The sequence below is a fragment of the Ammodytes marinus genome, assembly GCF_949987685.1.
Source record: "Ammodytes marinus genome assembly, chromosome: 10".
Classification (NCBI taxonomy): Eukaryota; Metazoa; Chordata; class Actinopteri; order Uranoscopiformes; family Ammodytidae; genus Ammodytes; species Ammodytes marinus.
The window spans coordinates 25,172,296-25,194,341 of record NC_137214.1 but is presented as its reverse complement, the minus strand read 5'-3'; the positions used below and the strand labels follow the sequence as shown (position 1 = coordinate 25,194,341).

The following is a 22,046-nucleotide window of genomic DNA, read 5'->3' as shown; positions in this document are numbered from 1 at the left end:
AGAATGAGATATTCACTGATTTTGACAAAAGATGATTTCGACAACAAGCATTCTACAGCATCACTGACTCCCAAACTAAAAAATGCTGGTGCTTAATGAAAACTCAGTGGATGACCAAAGCCATTAGGATTTTTCTCGATTTGCTAAACCACAACTGCCACCTAATAAAGCTGAAAACAGACCCTTACTTGAACATCATACCCTGATTGAGTGCTGACGTTGATTGGTGGATGTTACTATCATTTCAAAGATTTAGTTGTGAACATTTGGGTAAAAGTGAACCCTAATATTAAAGCAGTGCTCGAAGCTGATGTGGATAAGACGACCATGTGTTTGCCCTCGAAAACAGCCATTGTTCTTCATGTCAAGTCTCTGGCAGGTCTGAGATCAGTCCCCCTGAAAAAACACTCTTGTTTGTTCATGCTGGGTAGTTGATTCATCTTAGAAAACATTGCACGCTCATTATTTTAATAAAGCCTCCCATTTCCGTTCTTTCTATGAAATGAGACGAGAAGATCCATATTATCAAGCTCAAGTCTCAAGTGGAGCTAAAGTAATTACATGGTTCCACTTGTTAAGCATAAAGACCACAAACAAACGGACACAGACAGAGTTTAATGTGTATTATTTGCTATGCTAGTCTAATCACACCATGGCTCCAGCGCTGCACTTTACAGGCAGACACAAGAGTGGAATCAATCTTCTCCTGTCACTCTCCTCAAATATTTCTCAATGTTATGCTATTAATTAAAATGTTTAATAAAGATAGGCTATGAAGATAGTCTCAATGATGGATGTGATGCTTCTCCCTTCTTGATTTTCTACTTTTTTATACAATTCTATAATAATTCTAATACTTTCCTTATTACAAAGGGCTTCCTATCCGTGCAACACAACATCATAACATCAACCTGTGTCAGCCAATACTACAGCTCCACTGTCATTTAAACCTCATCAAATGGACAAAATGAAGATAAGATGATAAGGGAGGTCGAAGGGCTAAGCCAAAATCACCATGAGCTCATGTTATTGAAGACAGCTTTTGTCCAATTGTGAAACCCATTAGCAGAGCCTTGATTGACTAGTGGACCGGCCGTATGTTTCTGCAAATTATTTAAACACACTCCAAAGTACAAACTCAATCAAGAATGTAATGGCATGTAAAAGTGTTTATGTATGTAAATCCTATTCTAGGCTATATATTTATGGTAATGACATGCTAGAGCAGCCTAGCAGTGTTAGGAACTGAAGAGTGTGTAATTACACTAATGCTCCACTGACTAAGTGGCCACAGGGGAGGAGGAGTCTGCTGGCTAGTGTTAGCTCACTTACTGATGCACACATCAAACCAGCCCTCCAACTATGTTACTGTTACCATGTGTGTGTGTGTGTGTGTGTGTGTGTGTGTGTGTGTGTGTGTGTGTGTGTGTGTGTGTGTGTGTGTGTGTGTGTGTGTGTGTGTGTGTGTGTGTGTGTGTGTGTGTGTGTGTGTGTGTATACTGGCTTGGTATTATTGTCGGTTTGTCTTGTTTTCAACATCTAATCTAAATTTAAAAAAATACTAAGACCAGCAATAAATGGATCATTGCCTGTATATCCGAAGTGTGTTGTGCTTTTGTTTTATCATGCACATTTATGACATGGTATGGTCTTAAAATAATGAAGTCATACATTTTGTATGGCTAACTTGTTGTACAGCTGCCTATTTACACATCCAGCAAAAAACAGAGCAACATTAGCATCCATTGCAAATCGTGTTTGTATCCACCTGATTATATAAGATTCCCTATCCATTTAGCTCTGTTTTGGTCACCACCAACTCATGAGAAAAACATCTGGCTCATTAGCTGCTACATGCTCCACTTTGATCACCAGCGAGTCCCTGACTGTCTGTCTTCTGTTTGCTGCTGAATAGGTTGTGTACAGTAGCCTTTTAAGACATTGATGAGAGCAATGAGAGTGAAACAAAAAACTAAAGTTTTGTGCTGAAACAATGAGCTTTCTCATACAGGTTCACCACGAGAGACAGCCATTCACATAGGCCTTTGACTATATGAATACATCATTCAGAACAGCTTTCAGCTCTTTGATGAACTGGTAACCTGTCTAGAGTCCACCAAATCCATACTGGGATTGGGTTAAGCCCCTACCACCACCACCACCTTGCCCTGGATAAGCTGGTATACAAAAAATTAATGGAGAGAGGAGAGGAGAGGGAGATCCAGCTTTAGCTCAGCGCCCTCACACAAACCTGCATGGATGTCCCCCCCCCCCCCCCCCCCCCGCCCACACACACACAAACACACACACACACACACACCCACACCCCCAGCCCCATGCAGAGTCCTGACTGACTGACCTGGCATCAGGCGGACCCTCCAGTAGATGCGCAGACACTGCTCCTCCTTGCGGAAGCCGCGCTGGCACTTGCAGGCCAACAGAGCAGGGTGCTTGGCCAGCAGGGCGTCCTGTCTCTCCAGGCACTCGGCGGCCACCTGCTCCCCCAGCGGAGACATCGCCGCGTCGGCCGCACACAGCTCCAAGCCCCGGTACAGCGCCTCACACTGGGGCTCCACAGAGCAGACCCCGTGAGCTTCCACACAGTCAGTGGGGGGGGCGGGGAACGGGAAGAGGGGCGCAGAGTTCGGCAACACACCTAAAAAGGAGGAGGACAAAAAAGATAAGAGGGATATGTGTTAGAAGAGGAGGAGAGGCACTTTGAAGAATCCTTCTATTTCATCTGCACTGAAAGTCCTGAAAAACAGATATCTAAGTTGGACCTTGAATTCCTTGTCTGTCTGCAGCTGAAATGAACATTTAGTCTCATTGCGTTGCACACGTTGACACATTATTTCTGATCAGTGGCAATGTTGGTGCAGTGGGGCAGTATCATGTCACTCAATGACAGTGGTTTGGTGTCATCTGATAATGTGTGGAGGAGAGAGTCAGAATTTACAATTTAGTTTTTTTCCATTTCCATTCCAAAACTCACCAATATAAGATATATTATTTCTATTTTTTTCGGTTTTTCGCTGGAATCTCTGCTGACCTTGAACTTTAACAGTTTTCAGACCCCTCTGTCGTGCTCAGAAGATCACTCATTTTCAACAGTTCAAATGCTTATGAATAGATTGCATTAACTTAAATGTTATGTAAGTTTGAATTCAAGCTGTCATAGAGCTTCATGCTATCTCAGAATCCCTTATTCAATCTCAGACCCCTTCTACAGTATTCAAGCATCTTTCATGTGGTTTTGTTTGGTCAGAGTTTGACTTAAAGCTTAAATGAATGAAATAGTTCACACCTTGCAGGTCAGAGAATACTGTGAACCAGACATGATTCCAATAGTACCAGACAATGCAGACAGGTTGCTAACACTCATCTCACTTTCAACCCTACTTAGATCTGTTTCCTTTTCTTCTGTGGCAAATCTAACAGTACATGCTCGTCAGTCTAGAAATTCAGTCGATTGCATAGCGTGGATTATGTTCTCTTAGCTATAGTTTACATTTATTACAGACAAACAGCCATTGGGTTGTGTGTGGAATTCAGACTTTCTCTGTTGTTTTTCCAAAGTGTGGTCCATTCGATTTGCAATAGAAAAAAGGAGAGGCACCTCTGGTAAAAATCCAATAGCACAGCCAAGTGCAGAGAAGTTGTCTGAGGACAGCAGAAATGTCGTACAGGGTGGAGAAATAGGGGAACGGAAAGATAGATGGAAAAAGGGGGGAGAGGAAGGGGCAAAGGAGAGAGAGAGAGAGAGAGACAGAGAGGCAGAGACGGTGAGAGCGAGTGTTCCAATGTGAACCTTGATGGGTTGGACACGCGCACAGTATGAGGCACAATCAGCATGCACCGCCGAGAATGATATTCTTAGAATCACACAAAGATACACACATACACACACACACGCACAATCGCAAAAAAAATACACAGAGACACACAGCCGTATAGCTGCCCTGAGAGGGACCCTTTTATGTGTGTGTCCTGCTGTGAGGGAGACTGGGAGGCACAGAACCCATCATTACTACCAGAACACAATACTGCACAACCACAGGGGAGGGGGCGGAGGGGGCAAAGCAATCTGTCTAAGACACACACACACACACACACACACACACACACACACACACACACACACACACACACACACATCTCGGTGTCAGAATAAAGTGGCTGAGAGAGCATAAACAGCTTAACATTCAGTGCCGGATCACTAGACAGTATGTAAATTGAATACTGAGTGTGCTGATGAAAGACTAACCACATACATAAAACATTGTTGGTTGAACAAACAGCCTTTGTGGAGCGCCTCATCGCGACACTCCGCCACAACTCACTTTGTCCGCACACCAGACAAACCGCTCAGCACAGCGGCTTGATCCCGACCACCACTCTGACCAGAGGCTGTCCTCCTGTGTCTCATGCCAGCGTCAAATCAGCATACTTTCACACAAAAAAATCTGGGAACACTCACGCAGTTTCCCCCTTTTAACCCTATATCCTCCGTCAATGCCGGTTTCACACTCGCTCATACAAACACACATACACACGCACACATAATATACACACAAACACACACACACACACACACACACACCAGTGCAGGGTTTGAAAATGTTTGAGGTATTTTTCTTCAGTTATGGCTGAGCCAATCTCAAAGCAGCATGTGGTCCTGTTTTTATGTGTAGGTATCATCCATGTAGTACGATGCCAGTGCAAAATAAAACTACACACTGCTTCACAATTTCAGATCAACAGAGAAATGTGTTTGATTTCACAAACAATAGTACAAAGCTTCCCTTCTGTGGTATGAATGAAGACATCCCAATGGAGCCTGGGGTTACATGGTACAAACAAAAAATATATTGGAATAGAGATGGGTGCACACCGATTGCTAAACTGAGGCGAAAGATGAATAGACAGTGTGAATGGATTTTTAAAGTGAATACTTGGTTAAGGTGGAGATTAGAAAACAGTTAGCCTGGTTCATGATAGCTTTGTTTTATCAATCAAACTCTTGGAACAATAAAAGAAAAATATTATCTACAAGCGCAGAGAGGATAAGATAAGAAACGTAATGAGGTTACAGAGAGACCTAACCTCAAGGGGGGGGGGGGGGGGGGGGAATGGGCAAGCAAAGCTAATATTCCAAAATGAATTCATGGATATTTACCCTCAATAAATCACTTTGATATTCATGTTTCTATTCTTTATTCCACACTACACAGATGAGTGAATCCAGCATAAGCAAACCACTCTGTGCTGCAGACAGCGTAATAACCACATCTAAACACTGTGCCGTCTGCTGGGCTTCCTGTTGGCATTAACAGAAGAAAGTACAATACATTTAAGAATATTCTACAGAACATTCACTGCAAATAACCTAAGCAGATACTGCTAACCACATTGTGGTTGGAGATGCGCAAAGAAAAGTATTTATCTTTCCATTCGTTACATGTTATGAGTACATTTTCAGCGTGTGGGAAAATGACTGTTCAATGTCATGTGATCATGAGCCACTCGTATTTCGTTCGTGTCCTTAATCTGGCATTGACACCATTGAACAAACACTTCTAGATTGTTTAGGGGCACATCAAATGCAGCTAACACACTTAAGCATACAGTATATATTTTCCCAAACTCTAGCCAAGTCATGTTTGGGCCTAAACCTAAACATATCTTATTATGCTAATTTTCAGGTTAAACATTGTAATTTGGGTTTCTACTTAAACCTGTTTTCATAGTGTAGTGCCCAAAAAAAAACATTATATTTCTCACATTGCCATCGCTGAATCTCATATTTTCAGCCTCTGACTGAAACGCTCCATTTTAGAGCCTGTGCCCCACATTCCATAAAACCCTGTCTGCTCTAATTAGAGAATCTGGGGGTGTGTGCTTATCACAGGTTGAGGCAGTGTTTAATAAGGTTGGTAATGGTCAGTAATTATGACGTCATAAGGGGAAATAAATCTGACTGTGGCTTCAGAGGTTTTCAGGAAGGAGGAGGAAGAGAAAATGAGAGACTTGTTTTTTCTTATACTTTGGGGGTCTCTCGTCACACCGGGCACCCACTGAAATGAATAAGGTAGCCAGTGTTTTGGTTGCCTTTTTATTGTAGTGGTAGGCCTTTTGAGGAGTTTCCCAAGAGGTTGTTCCCACAGGAAGTCTGATACACGTTGTGTATGTTGCCAAGGCAGAAGGGCAGGCTGACTACAAAGAGGGCCAAGCACGGAAGTGAAGTTAGCTAACCCTAACTTTGGCAGTAAGCCTTTTTCCTCCCAGACTCGAAAAGGGTCAGCCAGAATGAAGAAATTTATTTATTTATCTTCACCGGAAAAGAACAGGGAGTAAAAATTGATGTATAACGGCCCGTGTAACCATTTCTGTAAAATTTCCAAAACCTGTTTGTCATCAGTAGACAGCAGAAGGGAAGATTACACTTTTGTTGCTACTCTGTGTCTGCAGGCGGCAAGAGGGCACTCTCCATCAGTGCTGGTGGAGTTTATCATTGTTTTCCGAGAAGTGTGTGTATACACAGCAGAGTCTGAAGAGTTGCTTCGAGGTAAACAATTATTCAGACGCATGTTGAGCAATGTTTCACTCAATCCAGCAACCACAGGTCACGTATCTTACCAAGCGTTCCAGGTTTTGAGTGGAATGTGATGCTTCATTTCCTCTGAGGAAATTCTGTGATTTGAACAGATTCAGGGACAGGGTCAGCTAGTGTTGAAATGTTTACCAGGTTACAGAGCAAAGATAAAGACATTACAGCAAGGTAGGTTTTACAACAAGTATTCAAAAAATGAGATGAACGGACTAAAATAAACATACAAACCGCACTAGTTATCACCATTATATTTTTCTGTAGAAGTATATTGAATGGACAGATGTGAGTGTCTAACTTTGGGTTAGAAAGAGGTAAATAGCATGTATTTCCCAACATGTTAGCCTGTTCTGTTGATATCGTTATTATAAAGGTGTGTTCAGACTGAACTTGAAGCACATTTTGGAGACAGCATAATTGCATATGACATCAATGGAAATATGCAAGTTGAGGATGAGGTACTCGGTGCTTTGCAGGTCGTTTCCTCATGCCTCCCTATCTCCCTGTGACTTATTGATTTCATATAGCATAGCCAGGGCTTGATGACTTATTCTCACCGGCATCACACTCCCACTGAAGCACGGTTTAAATGTACTGGGATCTAGCAGGACAGTTTTTGTTTATGGCCTCTGTCGGGTTTCAACATTCACTCAACATCTTGGTTCTTCCTTTTACGTAAGGGATTTCGATGAAAAATAAACAGGCAAACCATTCATCCAAGTTCTGGATTTATTGCAGCTTTCTGTGGTTTCACTGGAGGTTTGCCTGAGTTGCAAAAAGCGGTTATGAAACAAGGATCATTCTATCCCGGCAATACAGGGGTGAGGAATGTCTGATTTTACATGGAATTGCTTGGTTTCTCCCAAAAAACCCTGATACTTTGCCTGTTGTGGTGTAAATATCAGCCTATTAATAATACTGTTAATGAAAAAGCGTTTAATCAATCTACTTAAGCGGCCTTCACATAATAAATTTGCTTTTCACTCACTGCCATGTTGTACCAACAGCACAGTGGAGCTCAGGTATGTGCGTCATCCGCAGCATAGTGCCCAATTATTTCAAATCTAAATCGCCTAGGACTTAACACTTGACTTGACTTCCTGGCATGTAGACCACATGCAGTGGAGGGTGGCTGGCTACACCTCATCCACTGTCAGCCTCATCAACCCCTCTACTCCCTTTACACACATGATGGTGGGGCCACTTGTGAATCCAACGCAGGGCTGTACGCTTATTTTTTTAGGTGGTAGCACTGGTGCTAGCAAGCAAAAAAAATCAGTAGCACAAAAATAAATTCAGTAGCACACAAAGTATGATCGAAAACTTGCATAACCTTAACCCATGCATTTCGCTCTAATTACCTTTTAGCCTGTCATCTTGGTCTCATTTGAAACTCTCAATTAATGTCATATCCTAGTGTGTGCAGTAATAATTGTAGAAAAATTAATAGGGGTGCACTGATTGTAATTTAGACAAAATAATCTAACCTGCCTGCCAATTGCAATTTTTTGCTGATTCAGAAATATTTCTCCCCATAAAATTAATATCTATATATTTTTTGTATATACATATCATTATTATATTCATAATAATAAACATTTTTGGTAAATGTCCTTCTGTTAATTAAAACCTAACTTTAAAACATATAGCCTATTAAATAAATAAGTATACATATTGGTACAATTTAGGATAAGTTAAATAGGTTGTTGTGAATGTGTTGGGAGTAGTTCTTCAGTGGCTTATCAGTTATTTCAAACTTTGTTTAAATAGACTACTGTTGTTGACTGCTCTCTGCAGCTGAAGCAGTTGATTTTCAAGCTAGCGCACTGCAGGGCTGTGAAGCACGAACTTCCTGTTCTTACCGGCTTCAAAAAAGTCAACTCACGTTTGGCTAGTAACATGCTTTTAATGTGAAGGCGCACAGGAAATGTTTTGTTTGCACACGCGCTAACTTAACTGCGTGCCGTCTCCTTCCGGTTATTACCGTTGGTGAAGTGTAGACGCTAGGTCCCGAGCACACATCTTTCACCAGCCAAAGTGGAGGGTGGACTCAATAACTTACTTGCCTAAGACTACATTTACCCGAATTTGGAGAGTGTTAATGTAGAGCCCTCTAAGCAGTGTTGTGCAGCACTCCTCTGTGTCTCAAACAGACAGCATCTGCTCATTAGCACTCGTGCGAGTGTACTTGTATTCATCATCGCACGTGATCAATTTCAGTAGCAAATGCGATCAAAACTGTCGCACTGTACAGCCCTGATCCAACGCCATCATGCCATCGTGATGGACAATGGACTGCACTTACATACTGCACTTTTTTCTAAAGCGCTTTAAATTGTTTGCCTCTCATTCACCCATTCACACACACACACACACACACACACACACCAATGGCAGCGGCCTCCAAACAAGATGCAAGTCTTTCCCAGGGACAATTCAACATGTGGCAGTAGGCAGGGATCGAACCGCAAACTCTGTGATCAGTGGACAACTGCTCTGCCTGCTTAGCCACAGCCACCCTCTGCTTCACTGTGAACCAACAGACAATCAGGATGGGGGGGACTCCCGGCAGGAGGCAGAGAATCTGAAACAAGCGCCTCACACCGAATGTCATCAAAACCAAGAGGCTGATGGTGGACTTTAGGAAGCAGCAGGAGAGTTACTAAAGCCCCCTTAAGATGAACCGACCACTGTGGAGACTGCAACTACCTTGGGTTCCTCAACACAAAATCAGCATGGCTCTAAAGCAGTGGTGTCAAACATACGGCCCGCGAGATGATTTAATCTGGCCCGCGACTTGTAGAGCACACATTTCTGACCATGTCAAAAAAAAGTAAGTCTCTAGCCCATTCCTGTGAGGAGTTATGCATTTTTAAAGAAATAACCAACATGCTCACTCCAGCCGCTAGGAGGCAGCCACAATTTTAAAAAGCATATTTTAGCAACGTGGGAAATGGTAAATGGCAATCTTGCTTCACCGCTATTAATGTTTCCTCCAGTGCTTTATGGCAAAATAAAAACCAAAAACATAAATAAAAAAAACAATTAGTGCTGAACAATTAATGTACAAGCAAGCGCGGTGTGTCTGTGGCTCTGCGCGCGCGGAACGAGCAGGAGCATGATAGTGTAGGCCTACAAGATTTATTTCCTAATTTTCAATGCTGCTTTATTTTTATGTTTTAAATTGGGAAAAACGTATTCCAAAACAACCAATAACCTCTGTATTTAAAAAGAAATTAAACAGTAGAAGCTGCACTTTTATTTAATTTTATTTTGTACTGTCTACATGTTTGCACAAAATGTGTCCCTGTACATAGCAAACACAATTGCACAACTATAAGGTCAGTGTCTGTTGTATTTTTGTTCAAATAAACAGTTGTCTATTTCATTAGTGCGTATTGGCACCTTTGAGCAAAAAAAAAAAACAACATTTTGCTGCGGCGCCGCTCCTCCTATTCCCTTGGCCAGCAGCAACCTTTACTAAGACATGTCCTGGGGGGTACAGAGATCCCTTGTGATCCACGATAATGTAGGTTACGAATGTAGGCTGAGTGATAAAGCATATTACTGAAAATCAAAGCTAAAGATTTGGAGTTGACATATGTACGTTATTCTACTGGTCCGGCCCACTTGAGATCAGAGAGGCTGTATGTGGCCCTCAAACCAAAATGAGTTTGACACCCCTGCTCTGAAGCCTTCTACATTTGCACTGTGGAGAGTATATTGTTAGGGTAAACACACTGCCTAGTATGGATGCAGCACCCACTCAGAGGATTCAAGCACCCAAACGATGGCCTGTTGTGGTCAGGGAAGCACTAGCGCAGTCATAGGGCGAAACAGAGAGGTTTAAGAGGAACTACTTTCCTCAGGGCATCCTAAACCAGGGAAAGGACAATGCCAGGGTTTCTGATAGACTACACCTCTGATTTCGTAAATAAGCTCTCTGCTATATTGCATGTAAAGAACAGCCAAATAAACATATAAACAAATCAATCACTGTGAAGAAGTCAATGTAACATCACCTAAGGCTACTTCACCTATCACAGGTAGCATCTCAAACACCAGCTCAACATCTTATAATGATGCACTTCAACATCAATGAATCAATATCACATGAATTCTGAGGAGCTAATAAGGGACAATTACCATAAACAAACAGCACCAGATGCTCCTGGCCTTGACACACACACACACTGTTTTACGTTTTGTGTCACTTTGTCAGATTTCCTCTGAAACTTACTGGATTGGTTACAGCAGTCATGTGCAGCTAATTCACAATGTGGTTCCACTACTATGACACGTACCTGGTCAGAATATACTGGCTCTGATCCTTCTCCCTGAGCAAATGTCTTCCCCTCATATTTGTCACAAAAAACTGAAACGGGGGAAATGTGTTTAATCCGATATGAGAAGTGGTAGCGATGTGTTTCATAGGTCAGGTTTGGTGGGTTAGCACAGAGAGGATTTTTTTTTTAAATAAATAAAAAAATGTAATGGAGCATTGAGGAAAACATATGAAATAACAATGAGTGCTAAGAAAGCAGTGCTTTGGAATACAAAATAAAGACAAAATTCCATGGATTCCCGATGAAATGCCATTTCAGTTTCAAATGGATGGAGTCCACGTTTTGCGGACTTAAAATAGGTAAAAAACACAGGAAGTCAGTTAAATCATTCATTAGCACTTTACTTTGCAGCAGTAAAGCTAAACTCAGCAAACTCAGTTGCAACTGGACTTGCTGGAGATTTCTGCCAGTCTACTACCTTATAGTATGTCCAGTCGCCTATAATGTATTTCAGCAATACAAGAGTGCAGTTACTGCAGTATCCAATACATTGTCATTTTGAAAAATATGGTCAGTGTCAGTTTTTATTTGAAATACGATCTACAATTTAAATGTGAGACATGTAAAATCTCTAATCATATTCCAATTCCAGAGTAGAAGCACAAAAGGCCATGTGTTATATTTCATCAAGGGGGGCGTTTACACTGTCAGTCTGATATATACCATGCCCTATCAATAACCAGACATTTGCAGTTCAAGTAAACATCCTTTTACATCATGTATAGTGCTTCACACTAACGTTTGCTCAACTCTATGCATGCAATTGCATTCATGACTTTGAAAATCCAGGTCATGTTACTAGAGTTTCCTACATTTTTCAATTTCCATATATTTCTTTAACTGTATAGTCTTACTCAGATGATGGAGTTTGCTCACTTTTTATCATCTGTATCTGTACCTCAATATGTACCACAACAAATTTGAAGTCTCAAATTAGCTTATCACTCCAGTGAATCAGCACTAAAAGCTCTGGGAAATGCTTGTAGGTGGACCCAAGTTGGGAATCTTTAGTTGAAATAACATGCCCAAGGTATAACGTAAAAAAAGACTATCATGCTTTGGTCATTGCTTATTTATTTGCTAACAGAAAATAGAGAGAAATAGCAATCTACACCAAATGGGAGGTCATGACATCAAACCATATCAGACGTAATGTGTAGAAACTATCTACACCATATACGGTAAATGGAAAAATAGTGGTTGAAGGTAAGGCTGTGTGCTGCCTTGTGAAATTGCACATGCATTACTGTATATTACTATGACGTCTATTAGGTTGCCACTGCAAATGTACAGAACAATGACAATTCCACAATGTATTTCAGGATTGTCTGCAGAGGTTGTGTTTCAATTTTGATTCCGGACACATAGTTTGATAGCATTATCCTAACTCAACGTTCACCTATAGCCTTTCCTGGAGATCCTAGAAAGCCTGTGATTAGAATACATCTTAGGGTCGCAGCATGGACTTTAGCTCCCTATTTCTATTGCTTCTTTAAGTAACAGCTGTAGTTGAGAGCCAATAATTGGAGTCTGGGTGACCTTCTAACAGAGCAAAAAAATCATCAAATTGGTAAAATTAGTTCTGCAGCACCAGGGTAGGTCAACCAATCTCATAATATATTCATTTTTTTTTTCATTTGTGGGAGCTAGAGCATGTGGAGTCTGAAGTTTGCAGAAAATCAAAAATATGAGCTGAGCTTTGGTTCCCCTCTCTGCCACCCCATGCCAGCAACTACACAGTACTCTACCCTCCTCCACGTTAAACCAGGACCATTTTTTACAGGAGTCGGCGTGTCACCTGAAAATCTCTAATCACATTTCACAGACACTCAGAGACCCAGAATCATTAAGCCTCTGCATTCTAATTTCCCTCACTTCCTTGTTTATGAAAAACGGAGGTAATAGAGGGGCTATAATTGGTGTAATTGTGATCAAAGAGCTAAATAATGGATATTGTCTGAATGGTTGCAAAGGTCCCAGACACTGATGAATGTCTCACCTTTTTTTTCTCTACATTTTGCAAAGTAACTCCTGCCGTGTCATTGTGTATTAGATGAGCTGTTGCCTCTCCAGTCCTAGTGCTTTGACAAAGTGACACTGTTATCACTCAGTGGTTTTCACAAGAAGATGGCAGTTTAGGCCTATACAGGATAATGATCGAGGGGTTGTGACAAACAGTAGCACTCCAAACAAACCCATATACTGGAGACACAACAGGAAGTCAAATATCATTGAATTGAACTAAACTTCTCTCAAATATTGATGCTATTTCTGACGTGCTTTCGTATTTTGCTGTATCTAGTAGTTGGACAACTAATTCATTAAGTGTACTTGTTTTTAGCAACATCTACGGCTTTTCTTCAGTAAAAAGAGCTTTGTAAAAATATTTTATAGAAATACAGTCATATGAAAAAGTTTGGGAACCCCTCTCAGCCGGCATTATAATTGACTCTGCTTTCACAAAAAAAAATATAAAAGTGGTATGTCTTTAATTTACCAGGAACAGCTAAGTACTGGGATGTTTTCCAAACAAAGATGTTTTGAAAAGCAGTATTTGGTTGTATGAAATAAAATAAAATGTGAAAAACTGGCTGTGCAAAAATATAGGAACCCTTGTGGTTTTGTTGATTTTAATGCCTGTAACAGCATGTAAAACTGATGACTTTAAACACAAAGTTGGTTGGATTATGTTGTTAAGCCTTGAACCTCATAGAAATGTCTGTTTAATCATGAGAAAATGTATTTTAGGTGCCTAAATGCAAGTTGCACTTCTCTTTGACTCTCTGCTGAAGTGAGACAGAATGGGATCATCAAAACAGCTCCCAAAAGATCTGAAAAACAAAGATTGTTCATTGTCATGGTTTAGGGGAAGGCTGCAAGAAGCTTTCCCAAAGGTTTCAATTGTCAATTTCGACTGTAGGGAACGTTGTCAGGAAATGGAAGGACACAGGCATAGTGGCAGTTAAACCCTGGCATGGCAGACCAAGAAAAAAACAGGAGCGGCATAAGTGGAGGATTGTGAGAATGGTTGCACACAACCCACAGATCACCTCCAAAGACCTGCAAGAACATCTGGCTGCAGATTGTGTATCTGTACATCGTTCAACAATTCAGCGCAATTTGCACCAAAACATCTGCTTTTTATAAAGACCAAATAACTTAATTTTTGTCTCATCAGTCCAAAGCATTTTCTTCCAATATGAAGCTGGCTTGTCTAAATTAGCTTTTGCATACTCCATGCAACTGTATTTGTGGCGTGGGCGCAGAAAGGGCTTCCTTCTCATCACCCGGCCATACAGATGTTTTGGTGCAAATTGCACTGAATTGTAGAACCATATACAGATACACAATCTGCAGCCAGATGTTCTTGCAGGTCTTTGGAGGTGATCTTTGGGTTGTGTGCAACCATTCTCACAATCCGCCGCATATGCCGCTCTTGTACTTTTCTTGGTCTGCTAGACCTGGGTTTAACTGCAACTGTGCCTGTGTCCTTCCATTCCCTGACAACGTTCCTTACAGTAGAAATTGACAATTGAAACCTTTGGGAAAGCTTCTTGTAGCCTTCCCCTAAACCATGACAATGAATAATCTTTGTTTTTAAGATCTTTTGGGAGCTGTTTTGATGATCGCATTCTGTCTCACTTCTGCAGAGAGTCAAAGAGAAGTAGAACTTGCATTTAGGCACCTACAATACCTTTTATCCTGATTAAACAGACCTTTATATGAGGTTAAAGGCTTAACAACATAATCCAACCAATTTTGTGTTTAAAGTCCTCAGTTTTACATGCTGTTACATGCATTAAAATCAGCAAGACCACAAGGGTTCCCATATTTTTGCACAGCCAGTTTTTCACATTTTATTTTATTTCATAAAACTAAATACTGCTTTTCAAAAAATCTTTGTTTGGAAAACATTCCAGTACTTAGCTGTTCCTGGTAAATTAAAGACATACCACTTTTATCTTTTTTGTGTGAAAGCAGAGTCAATTATAATGCCGGCTGAGAGGGGTTCCCAAACTTTTTCATATGACTGTATTTGCAGAAGAAAACATAAACACAAACATGTAAGATAGCTTTTTGAGGCCAAGGTCCCTTGTCAGTAAACATTTTACTTAACACTGATTTTTTTTAAGAGATGTGTTGTTGAAAATTAATATCAACTTCCCATGGGTTTAAGACCCCATATCATCTGCTTCTGTGCCTCCTACTTCTTGGCAAGTAGGAAGACAGGTAGTGAGACAAATGTGGAAAGGAGAGAACGTAATTGACACTTCAGCGTGTTTCCCAAACATATTTAGTATTTAAAGGAGCAAATTAAATGTCTGGCAGAGATAATCCGGCCAACAGGGAAGGCAGTCTGTCAAAAACACTAACTGGGGAGATTGTGGGTCCAGCCACAGATCTGAAGCCAGTCTCTGACACATCTGTCATCATGATAGCAGATGGGCCTGAGGTCAGGAAGCGACTGACCTGGGAACAGCCCAACCCCTGACCACAGAGAGCAGCCGTACCTTCAGGGACCACTGACTCGTGTCCGTCACTGACTTTAAGGACACACGCACACACACACACACACACACACACACACACACACACATACACACACACACACACACACACACACACACAATCTAAACGCCTGTTCACACACTTGACACACACATCGACAGAAGCAGAAGCCAACACACCATCTGCTGCCCCTGTGTTTGAGTTCCAAATCCCAGTTATCAACAAAACACACAGAAGACCTCCCAACTAACCCCTTGGACACAGCATTCCCTTTGAGAAGAACGCTATCTCATACACACACATACACACAGACACAAAGACACACACACACACACACACACACACACACACACACACACACACACACACACACACACACACACACACACACACACACACACACACACACACACACACACACAGACACCTATGTACACACACAGATCAGATGGGACCAGGTGGATGGAGTCCAGGTAAAGTTGCTCACTTTTCATTAAATGTGACAGAAGAAGGAAGATGGATTTCCTCACTTCTTTCACCAAGTTCATTCCCCTCACACACTTTTAATCCTCTTCATCTCTCTCTCTCTCACTCTCTCTCTCTCTCTCTCTCTCTCTCTCTCTCTCTCTCTCTCTCTCTCTCTCTCTCTCTCTCTCTCTCTCTCTCTCTCTCTCTCTCTCCCCTGACCCGGGATGATGGCCGCTCCTATTCCGAGCAGCTTTTTACACTTATCATCAAAGCAGGTTTATGACGCTCATTTCTCCGGCCTCATTGCTCTTCATAGACGTCATCGTCTGTCACTGGAGATCAATACAGATAAGCCGTTCTCTCTCTCTCTCTCTCTCTCTCTCTCTCTCTCTCTCTCTCTCTCTCTCTCTCTCTCTGTCTCTCTCTCTCTACCTGCTGGACTCCTGTTTTTCAAAGCAAACACTCCTATGGTACTGTGGAATTATTAATAATAGGTGAGATAGCCCACACTTTTTAAAGACCTGGTACCCGTGTGTGTGTGTGTGGGAAATGTATGTGCTTTAAATTGGGGTGTTTAGGTAAAGTAATATATTATTTTGCTGTGCGACTTTTTGGTGTGACACGGCTTTTAAGAAAATAAGCCTTGAGGACGTTGTGATGATGTAATCAGGGTAATCTTGTGTTGTTGTTCTCAGAGCCTGCATAACCAATTTGAAGATTGGAGTTGAAAGATGCAAGCATAGGGTCCAATGGAAGTTGCTAACGGTTGAATTATGGGTATTGTAGGATCCAATTTTTTCCGGGCCTTAGGTTAGAATTTTGACTTTTATTCCAAAACATTGAATCGACATGAATACATAAGCATCAATATATTTCAAGGTTGGAAATAACTCAAGTGTTTTTTTTAGAGCTATTGCATTTTTATCTGGACTGTGTGTTAAAGTAGTTTGATCACAGATTATTCAAATACGAATACTGATTGGTGCATGGGAATATGCCACAATGCCCCGCCCACTTCAAACCAGTAAAACGAACCCAGACAAATGCAATGTCTTCACCTCATAATGTCGACCCAGTCACTCTGACTGAGGACTGAGAAAACAAGTTTCCGAGGGGCCGTTTTGATCTAAAGGGGAAAGGTAAATATCACCTGTGGGCGGCTTACCTCCCTAAGTATCGGTATCAGTATAAGTCTTTAAAAACCCACTAGTGGCGTCTGGGCTAAAACGAGCCCTGTCACGCACTTTCCCGAGCCCTAAACACACACACACAAACACGCACACCTGCCTGCACACCGATAAGACGTCAACCACCGCCGCTCCAAATGTGTTTGCACACCGGCGTCGGTTGACTGCACTTCCTCATTGAACGACTTGAACAATTTATTCTGACGCGCCGCTGAATCCGAGGGGGAATTTAGATTGAGATTGAAAAAAAAACGAAAATCAGACACGACCTGAAAGCCTTGAGGGAGAGGGAGAGAGAAAAGGCGGGGGAGGGCGGGTAAACTGTGGCACGGACACAGCGAGATATATGAGCCTGTCACTCAACATTACAGTGTCACTACAAGCTGGACAATCATTAACATGGCTAATGAACACATCAGGGCCGTGCTGCAGTACAGAGTAGACCACCCTCACACAAAGGCACTGTGGGGGAATGACATTAGCCCTGCTCCAGGAGGGATATTATCCACTGTTTCACAGTCAGCGGTATGTGTGCGCCAGGGGTAACTTACGTCTGCTGTTAGCAGGGGGTACCTGGCAGGGCTGCGGAGTAGCTCAGCTCATTTAAAACAACGTAGAAAGAATGGTTCTTTAAAACATGTGTGTCTGGGGTGAAAGACAAATGGACACATCTTTAAAATTGGTGAGAGGCTGATCTTTAGTCGTTCTATTTTCACAATAAATACCAACTGTGGGTGTCTGACTGCATATGACACAGTTCAGCCTTCCACTAGCTTGAGTCAGTTCTAACACCTGTCATTAAAAGTTAATGAAAAGCTAGAAATAACACACAACAGAAAGCTTAAGTCATGGATAAATTGTTAACACTTTCCATTTCTGCCACTCCAAGAAGTGGTAAAAGTACAGATGCAGACTAAACTGCAAAAAAAAAAAAACAGCAAATGAAAAATTTATCCAAACATCAACAATACCAGAATCTCTGGCTTGTATCTGTGTTTCAGACACAAACAATCAATTATAGTGAAATACTGTCCAACAATGATGTTGAAGGGGAAGCCCATCTATCTGATCAGACAAAGGATATGGACATATCCTAGAGTACACGACAGATTCATACAGTTCATTTAAAAAAGCACATTTGTTGAGTACATTTGGTCGTTTGGATTGTTAATTAAAATCCACATCTCAGAGAGTGAAATGGGTGTTTGGAAACGATTGAACTGATCAATCAAAACAGATTCTTCATCATCCACCTTCAGGCAATTTCATCAGCTTTTCTCTTAACGGTAGACTTGAATTCTAAAGAAGAGCCAAAAACACACATGTATGGGAGGTAACAAATGCCATAACGCATTACCTCAATAATGACATGGTGTCTAATAACACTGACAGTGAATAATGAACTGAAGCTTGATATATCACAAAATCTCTCCGAAAAAAAGTGATCACATGTTTGTCGCAGCTGTACTCAGAACACTTAACCTATCCGTGATGAATGTAATTAAGTATGTAATAAGGAATGGAGAACATCCCTTTAGCTCTGTGGCTAACGTTGCCTTCACACCAGTGACTCTCAGTAGTGCCATATAATGCCACAAAATGTTTGTTTTACGCTCAGCTACAACCCCCTATGTGCTGTAAAGAGGCCTTTTAGTTTCAGTTGTCTTTGCATTTACAAGCTTTCAGTGGCCACACACAGACTGTAGGGTACAATACTCTTATACAAAAAAAAAACACACAAACAGAGAGGGAATAAACTCAAGTCAAGGTGAAAAAGCAACATTAATGACAGTTATAAACCTGGTTTACATTTTTAGAAAAGTCGTCTTTTAAATTTGGTTTGAATTTGGAAAAGTGTTTCCATGTGTACGTGATAACATTCAAGGTTCAGTTCAAGGAATCAAGGTGGAATTTTCTATCTTTAAAATAACTTTTTAGCTATAATCATAACATGTATCAATGATATACTGTAAAGGAAGAAATGTTTAGAGGTATCGTAAAAAACTCACCCCTACCAGGGTGGTAGTCCAGTAACTCTTCAAAAGGTTTACTGTATGTCAAAAATCAAGCTCGAGTCTAGTGGTTCTTTGGAGAGCATTAACCGTACTGTGATGTTGCTGGAAATGTTCTTTAAAGGTTATACCATTGCCATAATAAAGAAACATCTACAGCATCTCCAAAGCTGTAAAGAGGTCCGTAAAGGCGTATAAACTATATAGGCACAATAGGGGGAAGAAAATCTCTAAAATGCATCACTTTTCACTCACCATACAAACAATGGAAACCAATGATTCTCTGATGTCTAAGTAAATACACCTGAGATAAAGTAGTTCAACACCTTAATTATTGCGACATGCAGGGCTTCTGTTGCATGGCTTTGTCTTTTAGAATTACGTACCTACTCAATTCACCTTTCTCGACATGCACATTTTAGGATATGATAATATGTATTTACTGTCAATGTAATGTACATAATGTGGGCATTAGGCAATTCTTATTCCGTATGCATCATGAAGATTTCTTTTTTATACTTAAAATATTCATGAAAAAAATTAAAATGTATTTTATGTTTCCCTCTGCAAATGGGTCAACATCTGGAATTGAAAAAATAAACATAACTTCAAAATGAACTAACATTGGAAAGAAAAATGTGTACGGTATTATAATGACTATACCTTGGGCTCATATAAATCATTCTTGGTGTACTGCTAGGGCCAATACAACCAAATTCATATTCAGTTTGCTAAATATTCAGGCAGTGGTTCTGGGTTCACACATCATTCTAAAGTTTCAGTCCGGGGCATGGAGCTGGAAGGGCGTAGCCTGGAGACGTTTAGGACAAATAGCGGAGCGATTATTGACCTGCTGAGCACATCAGGACTGCAACCAAAAACTGAAGTATTGAGACCAATTGTACTTTAGGATTCAAACAGTAAGTGACGGTCTTATTTAACATTATGTTAATGGATAAAAAGTTATGAAGGGAAAAAACACCACACACTTCTTTACATCCGCGTGGCTTTAGGAGCATGAAATGAATCAAACCAGCCATAACACCGCACCTCGGAGTAAAGGAAGAAAGTGGATTGATAAAAGAAGAAACAAATAGCCTGGCTACTCTCTTTACTTTGAGAAAAACGTGAGGCTACAAATGAAGTGTGACTTAACACTCTCCATCGTCTCCATCTAACTTGCAAGTCAAGGACCATCCATCCAGACAACGACTGTGATGTTGGTTCAAGTGTTTCAGAATCACCATCAAAATAATTCTCTCGTTTACTGTCATAATAAAATCGCTAAACGTACCTGAGATGAGAAGAAGAAGCCAAATTCCCAGGAGAATCATGTTTGCCATTTTGGGGACAACGGGGGGGTTAAATAGGGGGACGGGACTCCGTGCGTCCTCGGCTGGTCCAGCAGCACCGCTGTGCGCCGCGCAGACAGACACCCAGCCTGGCCGCTACATTCACCGCACCGACCCCTATCCGTGCGTCCGGTCCTTTTGTCCGCTGCCTGCGACGTTAAAGTCCCTTAATAAGTTTCAAATCCCAAGACGAAAGGCTTGAGAAGCCACGGAGGAATGTGTCGGAGCAAAGTACAGCCTCTACGCGCAGGAGATGCAGCCTCTATATTAGTGCGTGCGAATGTTGGCGCTCCACACCGCACTACTGGATGGACAAAATCAACTATATTGGATGGAGGAGATGTCAAGCGTCACCGGGCTGCAGCTGTGCCCGCGGACAGTCATCACGACGCGGCTTGGCTGGTGAAGGGGTCCCGGTGTTACTCCCGGTACATTCTGCGATCATGATGTTGACAGACAGAGGAGGCTGGGGTTATTAACTGGTGATATCCCTCCCCCCTCCTCTCCCTCCTCCTCCTCTCCTCAGATCATCATCATCATCACCACCATAACCTTTATCATATATGTGTACAGGCCAAGGGATGAAAATGGGATACTGGGGTAACCATAACTGCAATCAGATATTTTAAGTTGAATGTTTATGTTAATTTAGATTAATGAGGTCCTATATGGTTATGCCTTTGTATATATATTTATATATATTTATATATAGCTATATATATTATTATTATTTTATTTTTTTCTATACCAATTGCACATAACTAAATACCCAAAAGTTTTCAAGGATTTGATTGCCTCACCAGCAGGAGTGTTGACCCTATACACTTATACAGCAACAACATCTTCACTGATTATCAAGATGCTTCAAAGTTCATATCATTTTACCTACATACACTAAGAAGTGTCATTTGATAAGAAGTATGTTGTTTTTACACACCTGACATGTGGTCAATTGATGCACCTAAACGTGTATACTCCTTACAACTTAGTCCAAATAAGTAATTTATTCATGTAGCCAATTGTAATTTAATACATTTTACTAATATAATTGACTATTTTGCTAATCACTTTACTTCAGATTGCTGTGTTGTTCACTCCCATGTCTCTCATCAATCTTCTGTACAGCAGTATATGGCATTGAATTAGTCTCAAAGGTCGTGCACAGGAAAACCACGTGCATCCAGAGTAAATGAGCGTGCGGAACAGTATCAAAAGTGCACATTTCTGCTCCGCGAGCACAGGCTGTGACGAGAGCAAGCTTGACCCTCTTGAGCCAGTACGACTTTTCGGCCCGGGCTACTCTCTATGAGCGTCAAATAGGCTATACACATAAAGAAACCTTCCTTGGACATCGTATACCTCACCTTTAATACTCCCTAGAATACAGTCAATCTTTCAGAGACATATATCTTTTCTGTATGTACTCAAAGGATGTGTTATAGCCAGCAACATATTTAAACATGAGTCTGAAAGATGCTTACATGTGTTACATGACATTCCCATGAAAAATGGCGGTATATGACTGTGTCAATGATATTCTTTGTTTTTTTTCTGGGGCTATCTGT

General features: G+C 41.2%; 1 protein-coding gene across 1 annotated transcript in view; it reads right to left on the bottom strand.

The window, feature by feature from the left end:
- The window catches only part of gfra3 (GDNF family receptor alpha 3), a 36,106-nt gene extending 15,326 nt beyond the window's left edge, over positions 1 to 20,780 (bottom strand). The window contains exons 1-2 of the mRNA XM_080035048.1: positions 20,424 to 20,780; positions 2,360 to 2,656 (exon numbers count right to left, since the gene is read on the bottom strand). Coding sequence (XP_079891174.1) covers positions 2,360 to 2,656; positions 20,424 to 20,472 — 346 coding nt within the window. The 5' untranslated portion in view covers positions 20,473 to 20,780. The remainder of the gene's footprint in view (positions 1 to 2,359; positions 2,657 to 20,423) is intronic.
- Between the last annotated feature and the right edge of the window lie 1,266 nt (positions 20,781 to 22,046).